This window comes from Mesoplodon bidens, assembly GCF_964165515.1.
Source record: "Mesoplodon bidens genome assembly, chromosome: 14".
NCBI classification, from domain to species: Eukaryota; Metazoa; Chordata; class Mammalia; order Artiodactyla; family Ziphiidae; genus Mesoplodon; species Mesoplodon bidens.
The window spans coordinates 80,913,483-80,933,005 of NC_138170.1; the positions used below are offsets into that span (position 1 = coordinate 80,913,483).

At 51.6% G+C, this 19,523-nt stretch overlaps 1 protein-coding gene across 5 annotated transcripts in view; it reads right to left on the reverse strand.

Annotated features, from left to right (window-relative positions):
- The window catches only part of GREB1 (growth regulating estrogen receptor binding 1), a gene marked incomplete at its 5' end in the record, with an annotated part of 68,994 nt that overhangs the window by 45,215 nt on the left and 4,256 nt on the right, over nucleotides 1-19,523 (reverse strand). For all 5 annotated transcript variants that reach the window (XM_081254195.1, XM_081254194.1, XM_081254193.1 and 2 more), the window contains 7 exons: nucleotides 2,099-2,254; nucleotides 2,735-2,848; nucleotides 6,519-6,647; nucleotides 8,012-8,155; nucleotides 10,475-10,657; nucleotides 15,993-16,169; nucleotides 18,582-18,701. In XM_081254195.1, coding sequence (XP_081110321.1) covers nucleotides 2,099-2,254; nucleotides 2,735-2,848; nucleotides 6,519-6,647; nucleotides 8,012-8,155; nucleotides 10,475-10,657; nucleotides 15,993-16,169; nucleotides 18,582-18,701 — 1,023 coding nt within the window. The remainder of the gene's footprint in view (nucleotides 1-2,098; nucleotides 2,255-2,734; nucleotides 2,849-6,518; nucleotides 6,648-8,011; nucleotides 8,156-10,474; nucleotides 10,658-15,992; nucleotides 16,170-18,581; nucleotides 18,702-19,523) is intronic.

Genomic DNA, 19,523 nt, shown 5'->3' on the forward strand with positions numbered 1-19,523 from the left:
CCCAGTGTCCTAGAACTCTCTGACAAGCTAAGTTAGGAAAATAAATCACTGTACAGACCAGAGACTCCGAATACTGACAGAACTTGACAAATGCTTTAGCGAACATTACAGGATTAATTCTGATGGCAACTCTTAGATGGGGGACAACCCAGGCCAGTTCCGAATCGCCTCTGCACCATTTATTAACTATGTGACCCTCCACGAGAAGCTTAACTTCCCTAAGCCTCAGTCTCCACCTTTGTAGAATGGGGTGGAGAAAATCGAGCCCTTGTGTGGTTGCTGAGATGATCAAATGTGGTTCAGCGTGGGTGTGGCATCTTGTGCTCAGAAGGTCTCCACCTATTCACCAAACACACACTTAGTAGATGCCTGCCATGTGCTATGTACAGGCCTCACACTCGGCTCTGGGGGAAGATCTGGGGACTGGGACACAGTTCATGTCCTCCAGGAAATTGATTCCCAGACCTGAGGGTGCATGAGCATCCCCTGAAAGGCTTCCTAAAACACAGGCTGCTGGGCCCCACCACAGAGCTTCTGATTCGGATTCTGGGATGGGCCTGGGAATTCACACCTCTACTGAGGTCCCAGGTGATGCTGGCTTTGCTGGTCCAGGGACCACAATTTGGGTAGCATTGTTCACAAACATTATGGTTTATAAGAGGCAACGTAAAGAATTACCATTAAAAGAAGGATGTGAAATTTGTCATGAAAGAGGCACAGAGAAGCTACAACGAGGCCCAGATAAAAGGGAATCTGAGGGGCTTCCCTGGTGGTGCAGTGGTTAAGAATCCGCCTGCCAATGCAGGGGACAAGCCCTGGGCCAGGAAGATCCCACATGCCGCAGAGCGACTAAACCCGTGCGCCACAACTACTGAGCCTGCGCTCTAGAGCCTGCGAGCCACAACTACTGAAGCCCGCATGCCTAGAGCCCATGCTCTACAACAAAAGAAGCCACTGCAATGAGAAGCCTGCGCACCGCAATGAAGAGCAGCCCCCGTTCGCTGCAACGAGTCTCACGCCCAGTTCAAAACCCAGACCTACACCCTTCTTCCTGAATATCCTGTCCATTTGGGGGGGGGGATAAAGAAAGGAGTATCTCTCCTATTTCGTAATTAAGAGTAAGATCCCTCCCCACTTTCCTACCACCTTCTCTCCTCTACTACAAACATGATACCAAATAGTGTTCACTCTACTCAATGCTCTGTAATGACCTATATGAGAGAAGAATCTAAAAAAGACTGGATATGTGTATATGTACAACTGATTCACTTTGCTGTACACCTAAAACTAACACAACATTGTAAATCAACTAGACTCCTATAAAATTTTTTTAAAAGTTTATGCCATCTAATAATAACAGAAAAAATAAAAAATAAAATAAATGAAAAAAAAACCCACAGTCTGCCCTTATTTAAGAAGAACTTGAATGTGTGAGTGTGTGTGTGTGTGTGTGAGTCCGTGCCAGCCCACGGTACTGGCCAGCACCATCAACAAACAAGCCCTGCCGAATCCTCACGTTTCAAGGGCTCCCACTTCATTAGGAAGGAATTTCCTTAGTTGAGCCACAAGTTGACCTCCAACCACGTACATAAGCCCACAAAATACAGGTCAAATCTGGTCTTGTTTCATGCTTCTGCCTGGTGACCATGGCTATCTTTGCCCAAAGTCAGATTTCATGGCCCAAAAATACTAGTGGTCACAGGACAACCCGCCAGACCGGGGGCCTGACAAATCGGCAAGGGGCTGACGACCCATCTCTCACCCACGGTGCTCAGCCCTGGGCCTGGTGCCATGGCAGGAGCCAAGTGAGGCTGAGAGAGGGACTGATTGAAGGAACAAATGAACAAGCAAATGGTCATCATGGGACAGGATCGTCTCACTTGGGCTCATCGTAGAAAACGGTGACAAGCTCTGGAACTCTGGCACCTGATCAGGGGCTACCCCAGTGACCAGTCTGCTTGGTTCTCTCATTGCCCCGGAAAGGATTTTAGAGTTTTCCCAGGAGGACCCCTTGGTGTGGAGTCAGACTGGGAGGACGTATCGTGTTGCCTGTTTCTCATGCATTCCCTGGGCTCCCCGACTTCCACACTCGTCACACTGCTGTACTTGCCTTTAAAGATCACTGGCTTGGCCTTGCATATTTTCAGCAAGTTGTCGGGAACGGACACTGGTTCTCCGGAGGCCACAATGGGAAAGGTGACTGAAGCCGGTCCCACCAAGCCAACCTGGGGCATGCAGGTCACTCCTGTGCTCTCTAGGGACACGCCAAGAGCATTAGGAAGACACGTCAGACAAAGCATCCACCTCCGGCAGACCTGACGTCAGGCTGGCCAACACATCTGCTACAACTTGACCAGTTCCCTGCTTATGGGAGCATCCAAGTCCGGGAATCACAGATTCCTGAGGTCAAAAGCATCTTAAAGGTCACTGGGTCCCCCTTCCCCACCAAACAACCGAGTCTCCTCCTCTCAATAGCCCTGCCAAGTGACAGGCAAGCCTTTTAAAAAATTCCTCTAGGATCAGAGAAGTCAATACTGTACGTGGATGCTGGGCTTTGTTAAGCAAGTCTAATGTGCGAGAAAGCGAATCTTTTGTTATACCCAAGTCTGCCTCCCTAGAACTTTCTCACCAATACACACAAAAGCACATGTAAACGCACACACACACACCACCAGCAGCACCACCACCGCTAGGACCCAAGCCTTGGACTTGGGGCAAGGATTTCGTCACTTACCATACTTAGCTCTGTTCCCACCACCCTGGGGGCAGCCACCATCCGCAGCTGATGGAGATTCTGGAGACCATCCTTTGTGGCGTTTCTTGGGGGGCCCAGAGTTTGATAAGATACCTAGACCACATTCAGAGCATGGATTAGGCTGCCACCAGGGATGAGCTTCAATACAACGTTCCCCTGAAGTGGAGCACACTTACTTGTAGTTTTTTAAATCACAGTTTCACAGTGGATTTTAGCATCTAGTGAAGTACCTAGGCTTAAGGAAATATCCCATCGAGCTTCGTAAATGTTTTATTCCAAAGCTGTGCAAGTGTCTAAGCTTTAGCTCTCTGAGCATTACCTCCTTCATCTTTACAGGGGGATAATAAAACCTACCCTGAAAGGTGGTTTGATCAGGACTAAAGAGAATATATGTAAAGCACAGAGTCTGGGTCCAATAAATGATAGCCACCGAGACCCACAGCACCATCATCAGCTACACATTCCAGTAAATTAATACATGTTTCTTTAGACAAGCTGCAGCTGCGTTCAACTTACCGCCACTTGGGGGCAGTACCGATCCACCTGTGCACCTCTCCCCACCCCCGGCCTTGAAAGCTAATTTCAGACTAACAAAATGATGGGGAGCAGAAGCTGGTACCCACTGCTGTTAATGAGTCATCCCGGCCCACGGCAGGGAACAGCATGAGCATGACTCATGATCCGTTCTTGGATTATTCAAAGTATCAAGAATTGGGTACCATATTTTTGGGGACCCATCCAACAGAAAATGTCCCCTACATTTAGAGCTCCGCGTTCAACCATGACACATTAAAGTTTAAATTTTAAAACTCTCTATTCCCAGATGCAGCCCCATCCCAAGGAAACCAGAACCCCAGCATGTCCAGCTGCCTTCTGATGACCCAAGAGCTCCTGGGATTCTAAACCGCACCAGGGTTGAGAACCACCGGTTTAGAGCAATGTTTCTCCAAGTCTGGCCTGAGACAAAGCTGGACAGAACCAGTGGGAGCTTGTTCAGAGCGTCTGCTCCTGGACACCCCTCAGCCTACAGAAGCAGAGCTCTGGAAGTGAAAGAAAACACTTCGTTCGCAAGCACCCTGGTTATGCTGAGGCGCACTGCAGTTTGAGAATCATGGCTTTAGAGTCTTTGAAAGGTAATCCAAAGTTATTTTCACCTCTTCTTTAGACCGATTGAAAATGAATGAAATGGAGTGAATAAAATGTTAAAAACGTGAAGTTCTTTGTTTGCAAAGAGCTTTCCAGCAGGTGGTCTCCTCTGATCCCCTCAACCTCTGAGGCAGCTTCTGCTGTGTTTGTTCCATTTAGAATCATATCTTCACCTGCCCGAATATCTGTCCTCAAGAGCCGGTAGAAGAGCTCCCACAAGGACTGAGATGCCAGATCCTCTAAAAACCACATTAAACTACCAAAGCAGGGAGGGTGATGGGATTGGGCCTCAGTGCTAAGGATGGAAGATCTACAGGTATTTTCTCCCTCTGGGATGCTAACAGTAACCGTCTCTACGTGGACCCTAAGCTCATGACCTCTGCCAAAATGATGTCACCAGGAGCTGCCCCTGTGGACCGTCTATTTCTGGCCATGTGTCCTGGTAGTGGGGAGGGGGACCCTATTTGGCACTTTGGGGGAGACACGTCTTCATCAGATAGCCCACTTCCTGCAGGCACTGCACATCCGGACCCTGAGCTGGGACAACCAAAAAAAGGATCCTGCACATTTCCTAACTCCCTCCCCCACCCTACCCCAGCCCCGTCCTGCAGGGTCAGCACTTCTGCTGCAAACCACTGAGTGACAGCCCCCAAGCCCTGGGTAAACACTCCTTGTAGTTTCAGAAGCAGTTTCTTAAAACTGATTCCAGCTCTCCCCGGAGCAGGCGTGAGGCACAGGACCTCCGATGCTCCAGCTGTGCCCTTAACGGTGCAACCACACTCCACCAGCATCTATTGCGCCCTCTGGGCCAGGCTCTGCGGAGTATCTGTGCTCCCAGAAAACATGATGACGGCCCTGCTCCCAGGAATTTCATAGGCCCGACAGACACAAATGGCCGCGGGACAAAGCCTGACACCTGAGTGTCACAAGGAGGGAGCCCTCCTACAGGGAGGAGGTGACACCTGAGCTAAGCTCTGAAGGGCAGGTATAGAAGGTGGGTGGTGAGAGCCCTTCAAGGGCCTGGATGTGTGACCAGGGCATAGAGACAGGATGGGGAGGCCACTGAGCTGTACCCCATGCAGCCAGGGTACGAGTTCTTAAGTAGAAAGAGTGGGGAATGAGCGAGTTCAAAAGGTTGGTTGGGGCCAGATTCCGGAAGTTTCCAGCATCACGCTAGGGAATTGGGGCTCTATTTCTCATGCCCCTCCAAGGAAACACATTCATTCACCACAGAAGGAGCCTCAGGTTGGGTCCCCAGAGCCAACCTCATAGGGCCCAGGCCGAAGGATGTCCTCTGTTCCTGCTGTCTGGGGTGGATGCACCCAGGCCTCAGTGCAGGGAGGGGAGGTACCAGCAGCACAGTCTCCCGTCACCGTCCCCAGAGGCCCGGTCCCCAGCCACTGGCCGCCCTAAATTTAGCACCTAGCCGAGAAGAAACAGTCTTGGGAGGAAAAGCGGGTGCCTGCCTGGGGTTCCTCACACTGGGGAAGTTACAGGGATTTGGCTCCAGAATGGACACTCTGGTCAGGACTGGGAAGGCTCAGATCCAAGTCAGAAAAGATATCGTTCCTTCAACTTAGAGGGAGACAATTCCCCCACCAGGGGAGTCCTCCGCCAGCCGTGCCGCGGAAGCAGGGAAGCCTGGCAAGCAGGCTGGTGTCTCTCTGGGCCACCCTTTCCTTCTCTGTGAGACAGGCTGGACTAGACGGTTCCTGGGCCCTCTTCCAGGGATGCCCTCGGGTCCTAATATTCCACTTAGCTGTGTGCACGCAGGAGGGAGGAGAGAGGTAAGACTGGCCTACTAAATGGCTCCAGGTAAGCACGGAGGGAGAGCACCGAACGTGGGGTCCCCGGACCGCTCCGACTCTTCCTCAACCCACAGCCTCTGCTCCGGCAGGAGGCCTGCTTCACCCCTTCACTCGCTTTTCTCACTGGGACCCTCACCTCCTCATCCCTCTTCCTCACTTCCTCCCACACCATCTCTAATTAATGCTTCCCCAACGGTCAGCTGCAACTCAGCTGTCACCTCCTCCAGGAAGCCCTCCCTGAAAAGACCAGCTCAGTGATGGTGTTGATGCAGGTGGCAATAATGGTGCCCCTTAGTGAGCTGCCAGGTGTGCCCTGAATTCCCATACAGCGCCTCATCTAACCTCCGACTGCCCTCAGAGCAGAATTCTCATCTCCTGATGAGAGAATGTTTAGCCAGGAGACTTGATCCCCTGACAGAGCTGGGTTTTGAATTCTTGTTCATCTGATTCTGGAGCCCCTTATCTTCCCATGACACCACGTGGCCCCATTTCTCCAGAACTCTCCAGCCCTCACAGTGGGCAGCCCACAATGCGACAGGTCACCCGCCCATACAGGACTCCCACTGTGTCTTGGCAGACACACCCACCACCCAAGTTGGGTGCCGAAGCCAGGGCCCCCCCAGCGCCAGGGCCTGAGCACAGCCCCATGGACTCAGGAGGCACCTGCTGACCTGGCCTGACTCTCCTTCCAAGCCCCCTAGTTCCAGGAGGCTCGGGGGCCTCGGCACGGGGGCTCCCCCATCCTCCCACCCTGCCACCGTCTTGACCCAGAGCAGAGTAAGGCCCCCGAACAGGATGGGCAAGGCTACCTAAGGCCGAGGGACGCGGCGCGGCGGACAGGCTGTGCTTCACCAGCGGCTGGTGCTTCGGGGAATCTTTGCCGTTGAAAACAGCCGGACCCACGGCTGCGGTTAGTGAGGCATGATCGGAGGCTGGTCCTGACATCGAGAGAAAGAGGGGAGAGAGCAGGGCACCCTGTGAGCCCAGCAAGCAGGAAATGACTCTTCCTCCATTTTACAAATTAGCCGTTCACTGATGCGGCCCCTCGGGGGTCAGAACTCTTGCCAGAGTGATTCTGCGGCCCCCGGAGAAAGCACAGACACACATGGACAGGCACACACGCATATGTGCACACACAGGCACACACACTCCTGCGCGTGCTTTACTGAGCACGCCTGGTGAGAGAAGGGCCAGCGGGGCCCCTGGATTCCTGGAGCACCCCTGCATCTGCTCCACCCTCCTTCCGCCTTCTCACTCACCCTCCTGAGTTCAGGGGCATCTCAAACATGCTCGGGAAAGCAGTCAGGTTTGCCATCGCCCAGATCCAGGCTGCCCACAGGGCCTGGGGCTCCCCGGGCCCGAGGAGAATTCTGGGGGCAACTGGGGGCTGGGGTCTTCTAAGTCACCCACATCAGCCAGAATGATCTGGAAGGTACTCCAGACTCAGGAGTAGCACAAAACTTCTCCTGTGTTGAGGCGGCATGGTGAGGGGTTAAGGGTGGGTTCCGAAGCCAGACGACCTGTGTCTGAGCCCCAGCTCTGCTGCGTACTTGCTGTGCAACCTTCCTTAACTTACGTCACCTCCTATTGTTCTCATCTAGACAATGGAGGTAATAATAGAGCCACTGTGTGGACGACATGAGTTAACAGAAGGTCATAAGCACAAAGTATTTGCTATTACTATCATCGTACTCAATTCTTACAATCACCCTGCAGATTAGACAGAAAAGATGTTCTCCATCTGTACGGATGAGGAAATGGAGATTCAGAGAGTTCAAATGAGTGGCCCCAAATCACTTGACTAGGAGGCAACAGCGCTGGAACTCACACCAAGGTGTTCTGACGACAAAAGCAGTGTTCCCTCCAGCTGCCAAGGTGTGACAGGCCCCGGGTGGCCCGGGCACAGTGAGGACAACAGCAGACACCACGTGGAACGGGGGACACCGTGCCTCTCGAGGAGAGTGTGTTCCCAGCCCAGGTGCAGCCTCTTCGCTATGGATTATGAGTCACCTGGGGCAAGGGCCCAGGTCCCCTCGACAGAGCCCCTGGGCAGGAGAAATAACAACCACCAACCCACCAGAGGCTTTGGGAAGGAGGCTGCTATCTCCTTGATAATAGCTGTCGTGCTTATCAGGTCTGTTCATCATGGCAAAGGCCAAGTTCATGAACCAGAAATGCCTGTATCAACTCCTACTGCCCGTGAGATCCTATGCGAGCATCTTCGTGCCTCAATTTCCAAGTCAGAACACTGGGGAAACTAAAGCCTGCTCCCGGCACCTCCGGCGCTGCTCCATCACCTCACCTGCCTGCGGTGCTCCCAGCGGGACGCTCGGGGTCGTCCCAGGACCAGGCTCGCTGGGGAAGGGAGCTGGCAGCCCAGAGCTCTCCAGTGGTGGGAACAGAGAGCTGGAACACATGCTGGCGGATGCCTGCCGGCTTCTGAACTCTGCGGGGAAGATGCACACGTGAAAACCAGCCCACTGGTCCTCCCCAAGAGTGTGAGATGACTTCCTAGACCAGAATCTGTCCTGTAGGAGAGCCAGCTACAGAGATGACCACAATGGTGCCAAGGCCATCCTAGTCGCTTCTTCCGGAGAAGGAGGGGGTGTGACATGCCCCAGGCTCGGTGCCAAAGGCAGGGGATCCATCTGGGGGACAGCTCTTCTGCCAGGAGCAGGAACAATAGGAACAATAGTGACCATTTGGGAAAAAGACAGAAACACGATACAAACAAGACCTTCCATCTCGGCCCTTCAAGTCCAAGGGAAGAACAGAGCTTTACTCAAAGGTAAAGGAACAGCTAATACCGTCCTCCAGCCCCTAAATCACTCTCTGTCTGGAAGATTAACCCCCAGGAGTACTTGGTCACAGCAAGTGATCAAAGGCTCTTATCTGGTCCCACAAGGGGAAGAACCACTGCCTCCCCAGGACGTAGAAAATGACAGGCGTGTATGCAGTAGGAGCTCAAGGAATATTTACTGAGCCATGCATGAACAGGAGAGGGGCGGGAGAGGAGTGATGGGAGAGGCCAGGGGGAGAACGTCCAGAGCCAGCCCCTCCTGAAGCCCTCGGCTCTCCCTGCAGAAGCTGGCTGGGAGATTCCAGGTGACCAGAGTGAACCTACGCAGACAAGTGAGGGCCAACAGTCTGGCTCTCCCGGGCGCCTCGCGGAGACCGCTCCTAGGACACGTCCCTCCCCAGCTGTTTGTGGGGGGATGGGGGGGATCTCAGAGAGTACCTGGGCCTGGGAAATCCAGCCCCTCCGTCCCTATAGCTGACTGCAGCCATGAGAATACAGGGAGAGAGAGAAGGGCGGGGTGTGGCCCTTTCCTAAAGCGGGAGCCCACTCACTTCTGCAAGGCCCAGCACCGGGAAGCTGGTCTTTCTCTTCACAGTTAACAGACTGTGGGGTGGGAAGGGGGGCTATCTGAGCTGAGTTTTCTCTAAGTCAGGGTTTCTCAACTTTGGTGCCACTGACTCTGGGTTGCACAGTTCTTTGGAGGGGTGCTGCCCCAGGCACGGCACGAGTTAGCAGCATCCCTGGCCCCCACCCACGAGAGGCCAGTGGCTCTCAGCACTCAGGATGATCAACAGTGTCTCCAGACATTGACAAATATCCCCTGGGGGACAACACCACCCCCGGCTGAGAACCTTGCCCCAAATACTTGCCACAAGAAGGCACAGCACAGCGTTGGCCCTGTGTCAGGTTTGAAAGCTCCCATACAATTAGGCTGGTACTATAAACTAGATGCTACAGTCCTGGGAAATTACCACGCGACTTTGCCCTACGGGCATCTAGTTTATAGTACCAGCCTAATTGTATGGGAGCTTTCAAACCTGACACAGGGCCAACGCTGTGCTGTGCCTTCTTGTGGCAAGTATTTGGGGCAAGGTTCTCAGCCGGGGGTGGTGTTGTCCCCCAGGGGATATTTGTCAATGTCTGGAGACACTGTTGATCATCCTGAGTGCTGAGAGCCACTGGCCTCTCGTGGGTGGGGGCCAGGGATGCTGCTAACTCGTGCCGTGCCCTATTGAGAACAGTAGGGAGGGTCCTTAAAAAACTAAAAGTAGAATTACCATATGACCCAGCAATCCCACTACTGGGCATATACCCAGAGAAAACCATAATTCAAAAAGACACTTGCACCCCAATGTTCATTGCAGGACTATTTGCAATAGCCAGGTCATGGGAACAACCTAGATGCCCATTGACAGATGAATGGATAAAGAAGATGTGGTACAGATGTACAATGGAATATTACTCAGCCATAAAAAGGAATGAAATTGGGTCATTTGTAGAGACGTGGATGGACCCAGAGACTCATACAGAGTGAAGTAAGTCAGAAAGAGAAAAACAAATATCGTATATTAACACATATGCGGAATCTAGAAAAATGGTACAGATGAACCATTCTGCAGGGCAGAAAGAGAGACACAGATGTAGAGAACAAACGTATGGACACCAAGGGGGGAAAGCAGGCGGAGGGGGGATGGGATGAATTGGGAGACTGGGATGGACATCTATACACTAATATGTATAAAATAGATAACTAATAAGAATCTGCTGTATAAAAAAATAAAATTCAAAACAAAAAAAACTTCACAGGGCCGACGTGTTGCCCGAAACCACGTCCACTGCAGAGCAGTCTCCGTCTAGAGTTGTGCCGTCAGGCCCCTGGCTCGCTTGGAGGCGCCCCCTTCTCACGCCCCACCCCCTTCTCATGCCCCGCCCCTTCTCACACCCCATCCCCTTAGAGCTGCTCACCTGAGCCTTTCCAGCAAATGAGAGGCCCTTTGGTCAGAGCCCCTTGTGCGTTGCGGATCAGGTAATATTTCAAGTGTTTCTGCTTCTTGGGCTGGGTGGTCACCTTCAGGTTCATGTGACTGGAGAACTCTGTGAAGTAACAGAAGCCTTTCTTCCCACAGCCAACGCAATTCCCAGAGAAACCTGGGGAAGAAAAAGCCATGACCATCCCCAGCTTACACCAACGTCCCTCCAAGTGACACATTGCCCACTAGGCATTCACATCCTATACCACACCAGCAGGGAAGTCCATGGGGCAAAGGTCCCTGTCAGCTCCTGCTGGCCCAGGGGTCAAGATGACCTTGATGCAAACAGGAGGACCAAGTGGACTCATCGTAGAGCTGAGCCCAGGCAAGCTTGGAAGACTGAACTCGCTTAGGGGCCTATTTAAAGCCTCTGCGTCCTATGGCACAGGACAAGAACTGTCCCATTCAACTGTCTACACTGACTGAGCACCTGCAATAATTTGCTGTGTCCGCATCTCCTTCAGGGCTGGCCAGTCACAGAATCTCAAAGCAATCAGACCCCTGAGGCTGAATGCATTGGGAGTCCTCTTCAGAGTCCAAAGTTCCCTCCAAGAATCAAGTAAGTTGATCCCACGAGTTGCAGAGAAGAAATCAAGAGCTCCACCATGCAAGGCCAGGGCGGTGGTGAGTGAAATCTATGGCCCCAGCAGCCGCGGAGTAGGGGCACTCGGCTAAAATGTGGTGGTCTGTGTCAGCGTCCTGCTGCCTGAGGCCAGAGGGGGCCTTTCTGGGAAATAACAGAGTTCAGCTCTGAGGCTCTGGGAAGGCTGGCTTTATAGAGGCAATGACAAAACCACCTCCCGTGAACTATTAAAATCCAGAGAACGTGCTTGAAAGACCTTTACGTACTGTAAAGTCTATTCAAACTGGACTCAACAGAACTGTTGGTTAATACCAGAGAAATGTGATGATTTAGGTTTTCTATCTGGTGACCCTCCTGGTTTAACTTCACTATCTCACAAAGGCCTTCCCTATGACCTTGCCTCGCCCACTGGTACGTCTGGTTTCTAAGGAGCAAGGTCCTTCGGCAGGAGAGACCCTGAAGCTGAGACTGACTTATTTTATCGTATGCTCTGGCTGACAAGTTTACAAAGGGCATTTCAACTTAGGCCAGGAGGACCATGGGGCTCTGTGCATAAGCTCTGCTTTTAAAGGGGATAATCCTGAGGCCTCTGGCTACTGTCCAAAATAACATCAGTTTGTGAAGGTTCCACAGAGAAAGACATCTATATTACAGAAACCTTCTGGATTCTCTGACTGATTTTAAGCAAATTTAATATTCCTTAAAAGGCATTAGAAATAAAGACAAATCTCTTGGTCTAAAAGGCAGGCACAGGTTAGTTTATCCTTCCAAACTCCTATCCCCTCTGTACCAGAGAAACAGATAAGGTACCAAAGAAAAGCCAGCACCATGCCCTATGTTTACTTGTTGTTAAAGGGACAGGGAGGAAACTGCCATGCAGAGAAAACCAACAGCCTTCTTGTCATTTACTGTCACCCAAACAGGGCACTCAGCTTAACTGACACAACCGGAGAGGCTAAGTAGTTGTCCAGTGTAGATCCAGAGAGTGATGCATGGATTCTAGCATGAGAACGGAGTGTAGACCCAGAAGCATGGCCTTCAAGGCTGCCCCCAATGCCCCCCATGCTCGTCTCCGGCTTTATCTCCCTTTCCTCCCACTACTATGCGAATTCCCAACTGGACTTTATATTGCTGACAGTTCTTATAACTTCTTCCCTAGTGTCAGAGTTACTGAAATTTGTGTATTTTCCCCCATAAATATCACCATGCTTCCAAAGGACTGGGAGCATGGTATGTCTGTGGGGAGGCACGGGGCACGTCTGTGCGTGTAAGTGTGTGTATACAAACTAGCGCCTGACACAGGAGAGGCTGCAAATACCGGGAGGGAAGGAGAGAGGAAACAAGATAACTATCAAAGTGAACACTTAGCACCTCCGCATACATTTCGATAGGCTTTTGTTTTCTAATGTTTTAATGTTTCTAATGTTTTCTAACTTTATCATCTAATGTTTTTATTTATTCTTGGGTCTCCAACCTGGGCACCTTGAGATAAACAGCTCAACTGCCATCTAAGAATGAGGCCCTGAGAAAACTTCCACGCTCCCTGGAAGGGATTCTGACCCTGAGGGTTGAAAAGATGATGAACAAGAAACAGAACTGCAAAACCAAGGATGCCCAGAGTGCTTCATCAAGGCCAGCGCTGCCATCCCTTTCCAGAAATAGCTAAATAGCTTACAGGCCTTTGGTCCTGTGAGAACTGTGGACTGTGGGACCATGGCTCCATTCCAGAAGCAGGGAGGAGAGCCACCGACGAGAAGGGGCTCCTCCTCGCGGTTCAGAAATAAAAGTGGAAACCCTGGCCCTTCCAGGACAGTAAGGACAGGCGTACCTCGTTCTATTGCCCGTGCCTCTGTTTCTTCATATCTAAATGCTAGGTACTGACACCTCACTCACCTACCTCATTGTAACTAGCACAGTTTCTCGCACATGAGAAGTGCTCAGTAAAGTAGCCGCTGTCAGGTTCATTTGTTGCTGCTGCTGCTGTCTTTCTCCAACTGGCAATCCACCCATTTTTCATGACCCAACTCCACCACCACATACTCTGAGATACTCTCCCATCCCCGGGAGTCGGCACGTCCTTCGGGATCCTCTAGCGCCTTAAGCCCTAGGCTGCGACCTGATGCACAGAGATTTCTGTGGCCATGGGTGTGATCTCCGAGCTGAGTCCTGGTTGGCCTGTGTCCTCCCACAGGTCCTGAGCTCCCAGGAAGGACCAGGTGCCACTTGGCTTTGGGGCCCTGGGCTGAATTTAAAGTCCACCTTCAGTTTGGGGTTATATATTCCATAAATACTGAATTATTTGCATTCTGGATGCACAAAGAGCTTGTTTACTCCCATCTCAAAAATGAACAATCTAGCTAGATGTTTTCTTCTCCTATGTCTTAGCTATCAGCCAATTTCGATGAATTACTATCAAAAAACTGAAACACCCATCTAGGTTTTCATTTTTTCACTTTCTCAGACCAAATCCCTCAGTTGATTCAAACTCACTAAAACAACGCTCCCTTCATTATAAATTACGGCGGAGGAGAGGCACCTAAAGCTGTTGCCTCCCCCAAGATATTCCACAGCCTCCACTTTATAGGTCACTAAAAAGTGCTGAGCCCCAGTCCCCAGAGGGCTGCAGGGCCACCTTGTCCTGTGCAGCCATCAGGGTTAATTGCAGGAAACCTAAACAGTGCTAAGTGTGCAAGCTGAGAGCATAAAGTTGTTTTAAAAGAAGAAAGCATCGGTTATTACCAGCCGGCCCTTGTTACCCACCTCCGATGGCTTTTTGGCAAGCAATTAACAAAGACCCCACTTCCTCTAAGCTCCCCACCTGAGGGGCTGAAGCTGTTCCTGGGCTGGTGGTGAATGAACTGAAAGATTCTTGTCTCCACATTTCGAGACCCAGAGCCTCCTTGATTTACTACCCTGGCAATTCCTTTACAGTCACAAAGGGGAGGAATTCAGGCAAACCCCCAGCCACGGCCAGATCAAACACGAACCAAGCCACCAGGCCATCTTCCCCACTCATTTTGTCCTAAGCAGCCTTGATAAGCAAATTAAATCTGAGACGCAATGACTCTGTGAGCTTCCTTGGTAGACTGAATTTTCTGGATTATTCTTGCTTTCAAAAACTAGTTACGATATCTATTTTACACATGGTAGGGTATATAGCTAGTGGGAACCTGCTGTAGAGCACAGGGAGCTCAGCTCGGTGCTCTGTGATGACCTAGATGGCTGGGACGGGCAGGGGGGAGGGAGGTCCCAGAGGGAGGGGATATATATATATATATATATATATATATATATATATATATATATATACATAGAGCTGATTCACTTCATTGTACAGCAGGAACTAACACAACATTGTAAAGCAATTATACTCCAATTTAAAAAAAAACAAACCCAGTTACGATACAGGCCATTACAGAGTACTGAGCAGAGTTCCCTGTGCTATACAGCAGGTCCTTATTAGTTATCCATTTTATATATGGTAGTGTGTATACGTCAGTCCTAATCTCCCAATTTATCCCTCCCCCACCTTAAGAATCTAAAACACACAAAAAAAGAGTGGATATATGTACATGTATATAACTGATTCACTCTGCTGTACACCTGAAACTAACACAACATTGTAAATCAACTATACTCCAGTGAGAATTTAAAAAAAAACAAAAACCAGTTACGATAAGCCCATGGACCTGCCTTAAGGGAGTACTGGCCGCAACTTTTTCTCCCCCTGGTCGTTGCCCCAGAGCCATGTCCGTCCCTCCAGTGAGCGTTCGTCTGCCGTGTTTCAGAGTTTACACTCCACTGTGTCCCTGCGGCCCTCGTGGCAGGAACCACTTCTGTTTCTCCTCTGGATCAATCCTCACTCTCACCTCCCCACCTCCACCCTTGGGTCCTTCACACAGAGCTTCAGACATAATACCTCCTCAGTAAATATCCACTGCGGTGCGTTTACCTACCCAGCTTTGGGGGGCCGTATCAAGCACAAGAGTGAGGTTTAAATGTTTGTACACGTGGAAAGTGCAGAAGGAACTGGGGAGCAGGGAAGCCCGCTTGCTGGGCTCTCAGACCCAACCTCACGTCTCCCCTGATTTTGCTCCACTAATGGGGGAGTGAGCTGAGCACAGGGCCAGGCACACAGAAAGAGCTCAATGAAAGTCTGAGCAAAGGGGAGCCGGGCTTCATAAGGCTTGGTCTCAACTCTGCACTGCAGCTGGGACCCCCTGAGCCCGCGGTGGTTCCAGAGATCAAAGCCACAGCTTCCCTAGGCTGACCTCGACCAGGTACGGGACCGTGGGGTGTGGTAGTCGGAGGGTAGAATCTGGAACCAGGAAGACCTGAGTTTGAATCCTGACTCCGTTCCTTTACTTGTGCGCCCTTGGGCAAGTGCATTAACAGGTCCAAGCACACCTATTAAGCCAGGATAAGAATGACGGGCTGGTGAAGGGTAAAGCGAAGGAGAGAACGGTAGAGGGTGCCCGGCCGTCCCTCAGGACATGACTGTCCAGGAGGCAGGGCCACGCGCTCGGCCTTCTTCTCGCCCTGCCTCGTGTCTGCTGGCTTCCGAGAGCAACTAGGACAGGGTTTGGATCGCATTCCTGACACAGCAGGCACTTTGGAAAGGTCTGACGAATACGTGTACAAGAAGAATTAGTACTGATGGGCTTTCTACAGGAAGGTAGTCAGGTTTTAAAAATAACCCTCATTTGCATTCCATTCCACAAAGAAAGAGCCCACAGAGTGATGAATAAACAGGGTTGTGTGACATGCTGATGAAGAGGCTCAAAGGTGGCCTGTCCCCCAAGGGGACCAAGGGCTCTCCCTGTGCCCACCCGCCATGCAGCCGGAGCCGCAGAGCAGAGGAGGAACTTACCAAGAAGTGCGTTGTGTCCGTCGTCATCCGGCAAGAACCTCTTGTCAACGGCACAGACCAGGAGGTGGTCCGGAAGGCTGGGGGACTTGGCGCCCACCAGGAGGAAGCCCGCGGGGACGTCGATGGGCTCGCTGGAGATGGAGACGAGACGCAGGTCCTTCCCTGCCTGGCAGAACCCTAGGAGGGACGGACAGGCTCACACGCTGCCCAGCGAGTGGCTCCCACAGAACCAGGATCCACGCGGGCACAGGGGTGACAACAGTCTGGTCCCGTCAGCAACCACCGCGCCGCTGGACCTGGCTGACTTCCAGATTAATTCTGAGGACACTCGTAAGGACATGACCCTTACATGCTTTTCACTTGCCAATTACAACCATTCACAACAATAAAGTGATTAAGAAGAAGAAAAAATTTAAAAAATTAAATGAATTCATTACTCATGACACTTAACCCCATGCTGATTTTATGACTATCGGTGTCACCGTATAATACACATGAATGTAAAATGAAGCTCAGCAGGAAAGAAGGGTAGACCAGTGATGGTAAATGAAAATGTAGACAAGACAAATCCATAAGGGACTGTGAGTAAGTTGATGTCTTCTCCACCCTATATTTTATGTGTATGAGGCAGGGGCACATGGCAGGAATACGGGCTGAGGACCGGGTGACGCTGGTGGCCTCAGAGGGGCCGCATCAGCAGAGGGAGACTTTCACTCTATACACATGGACTTTTTGTATTTCAGAGCTTTTAAATATATTTCCTATTTAAAACTTAAGTGTCCAAAAATATTTAGGAAAAAAAGGAAGAAGAGGGAAACAGCTGAGATTTATTCGGATAGGCCCGCTCTGGGAGTCTCTCTCCCTGAAGGCACATTGAGCCGGAGGCCCTGTGGCTTTCCACCTTTAGTTATGACAGGGACGATGAGAATTAACGTGAACCCTGATGATCCCAAGGCCTTCCCTGCAAAACTCTATGGTACGTTAAGAAGACTCTCCTCCGGTGTACCTGCTTTACCATCTACAAGGCACTAGCTCCGAGTTCTCGCACCTGCCCCTGGGCGAAGCAGGAGGAGACACCCACTGTGTACAGCACCAGGTGGGAGAAGCCCTGGAAAGTTCTCATTTGAGAGGTCAAGTCATTTGCTCAAAGCTGCTGGGAGCGGGGTCAGGATGGAGCTTGGGGCGGCCCCCCTGCGTCGTCTTGGGGACGTTAAACCAGTTCCCACAGGTGAGGTCAAGGGCCCAGCAGGTCTTTACCTCCATGACCCAGGCCCCTCCCGTTCTGCACAGCAGCCGCTTCCTTCTGAAGAGCTGGAGGAAAAAAGGCCGTGGGCAGTCCCTGTTCACCTGGAAATTCTTTGAAAATCACGGTGGTGACCACCGGAGAGTTTGCCATTCTCTTATTTAACTAGGCGGTCTTTGAGCTCTTGGACACCAGAAGTCCTACATCACGAAGAGCTACTGTATCTATTGCCCTTTTCCTGGAAGAGCAGCCCCAGGGAGGGCTGACTCCCTCCCCTGCTGGCCATCGTGCATAAGGTCAAGTCCAGGCCTCCAGGCAGGGTGCGTGGGGCCTCCACAGCCGGTCTCGTCACTCATCCAAGCCCTGCCTGGTCGCCCCTCAGGCCCCTGCCTACATAAACCAGTAGCAGTTCCCCAGATGGGCCGTGTTCCCCCTCCTCGAAGCCTTTGCACCTGCTGTTCTTCTGTTGGGAATATCCCTCTCCCCCAGCCCTCTGGGTCTCCTGGCTAACTCCTGCTGACACTCCAAAACCCATAGAAAGGGCCAACTCCTCCAGGAAGCCTTTCCCCAAACTCTCTACCAGCACCAGGAGCATCTCCCGTGCTCCCACAGACCCCTGCTGGCCCAGACCACCCCAACCTCCCAGCACTTTCTACACTGTGTGCAGAGGGTCTGCTCACACAGCTTTGCTACACTGGGAGCTCTTGGACCTTTTATCTCCATATTTTCAGAGCAGGGGCTCAATACTTATTTTACTCAATTAACTGACCAACTAAGTAGTGACACCTCTTGACTGGTATGGTGACAGGACAGGTGAACTTCCAACCACTCGGCGAGTTTGCCAGGCGGGGGAGCAGCAGACCAGAAGTGCACTGTAAGACCCTCAAGCGCAGGGCACAGGCTCCCATCACTGAACAAAGGTGCCAGTGTGCCTGGCGTCTCCAAGCCTCGCTCCTCAACAGCAAAATGAGGTAACCTTACTGACTGTACAGGGTTCCTGAGATAACGTATGGATATCTCTGCTTTTTCAACAGTAGAGTAGCCACAGGTGTGAAAGATTACGCCTACTCATCAATGCTGAGATAAATACACGGTGGAAGCCGACCTCAGCTGGGCTATTCTGGTTTTTAAACGGCCGATGGAGAAAAATTAACTTTTGGATCTGAATGCATGTGTGACGGTGAGGCTGTCCAAAGAGTGACTGAGGACTGTGAGCTCGACAGGGCCCCATGTGGTGTAGCCAGGGCTGCTGGGACGCGGGGGCCCACCGGGCCATGACCTGCTGGCGACGCGGGCACGGCTCACACCTCGGGGCCCCTCAGCACGCAGCCTGGCGGGCATCTCACCGTCCGTGGTGCAACATCCTTCGGGCGGGGGGTGCATCTGGTAGGGGTTTGGGGGGCAGTTCTGTTCCAGCCCCCCTTCCCCCTCCTCTTCCTCTTCCTCACTGTCCACTCGGCTTGCACCTAGACGTGGGAAAGCAGAGCAATGTGCAAGGCGGAAGTAAGTACACAGAGAGTCTCGGCTAGCTAGTAATTAACCAGTCCCCACAGACACACTATTTAAGGAGGGCGTTATCGCCCTTCTTTACTCGCGGTGAAGGCCAAGGCCCACTCAGGCCGGGAGTCCTTCCCAAGGTCACAGACTCTGGCTCCAAGCCTGGCCTTGTGACTTCAAATGCAGGTCCACGTCACCTCCCAGCCCCCAGAGCCACACACGTCTGCACGGGCAGCAGGGCTCAGTACGGACATAGCTGTGGCCAAGGACTGACCAGGCAGCCTGCACACAGTAGGCTCTCCAAACACATCTGTGTGGGAGGAGCCACGGTGTAACCTAAGGACCATTTTACAGCTAAGGAAACTGAGCTACAGAGAGACCCCGTGATTCAACAAACCGTTAAGCAGCACAGCCGGTATGTTCCCAGTTATACCCAACACCCAAGCTGCTGTTCTTGTCACTAACTGCATCGCTTGGTTTAGAACCCAAAGTCCAGTGTGAACAACCTTTACATTGAATAAGAGAGGAGTGAAGCTATATGCTGTTATTTATCCCCAAGGGAAAACTGGATGTCTACAAACCAGAAATGCAAACACCCGAATTTATCACACTCACCGAAAGAAGCCATCCCAGAACAGGCCAAGTGACTTTAAGACCTTAGGAAACTTTTTTAAAGTGAAATAGTATTTTAGGAGGAATGGCAAATGTGGAAACGGCCAGGAGAGCCAGGAACTGGCCAGGAAAAGCCCAGTCGCCCTGTGTGTGAGCCTCATCACAGCAATAAAAGGGTT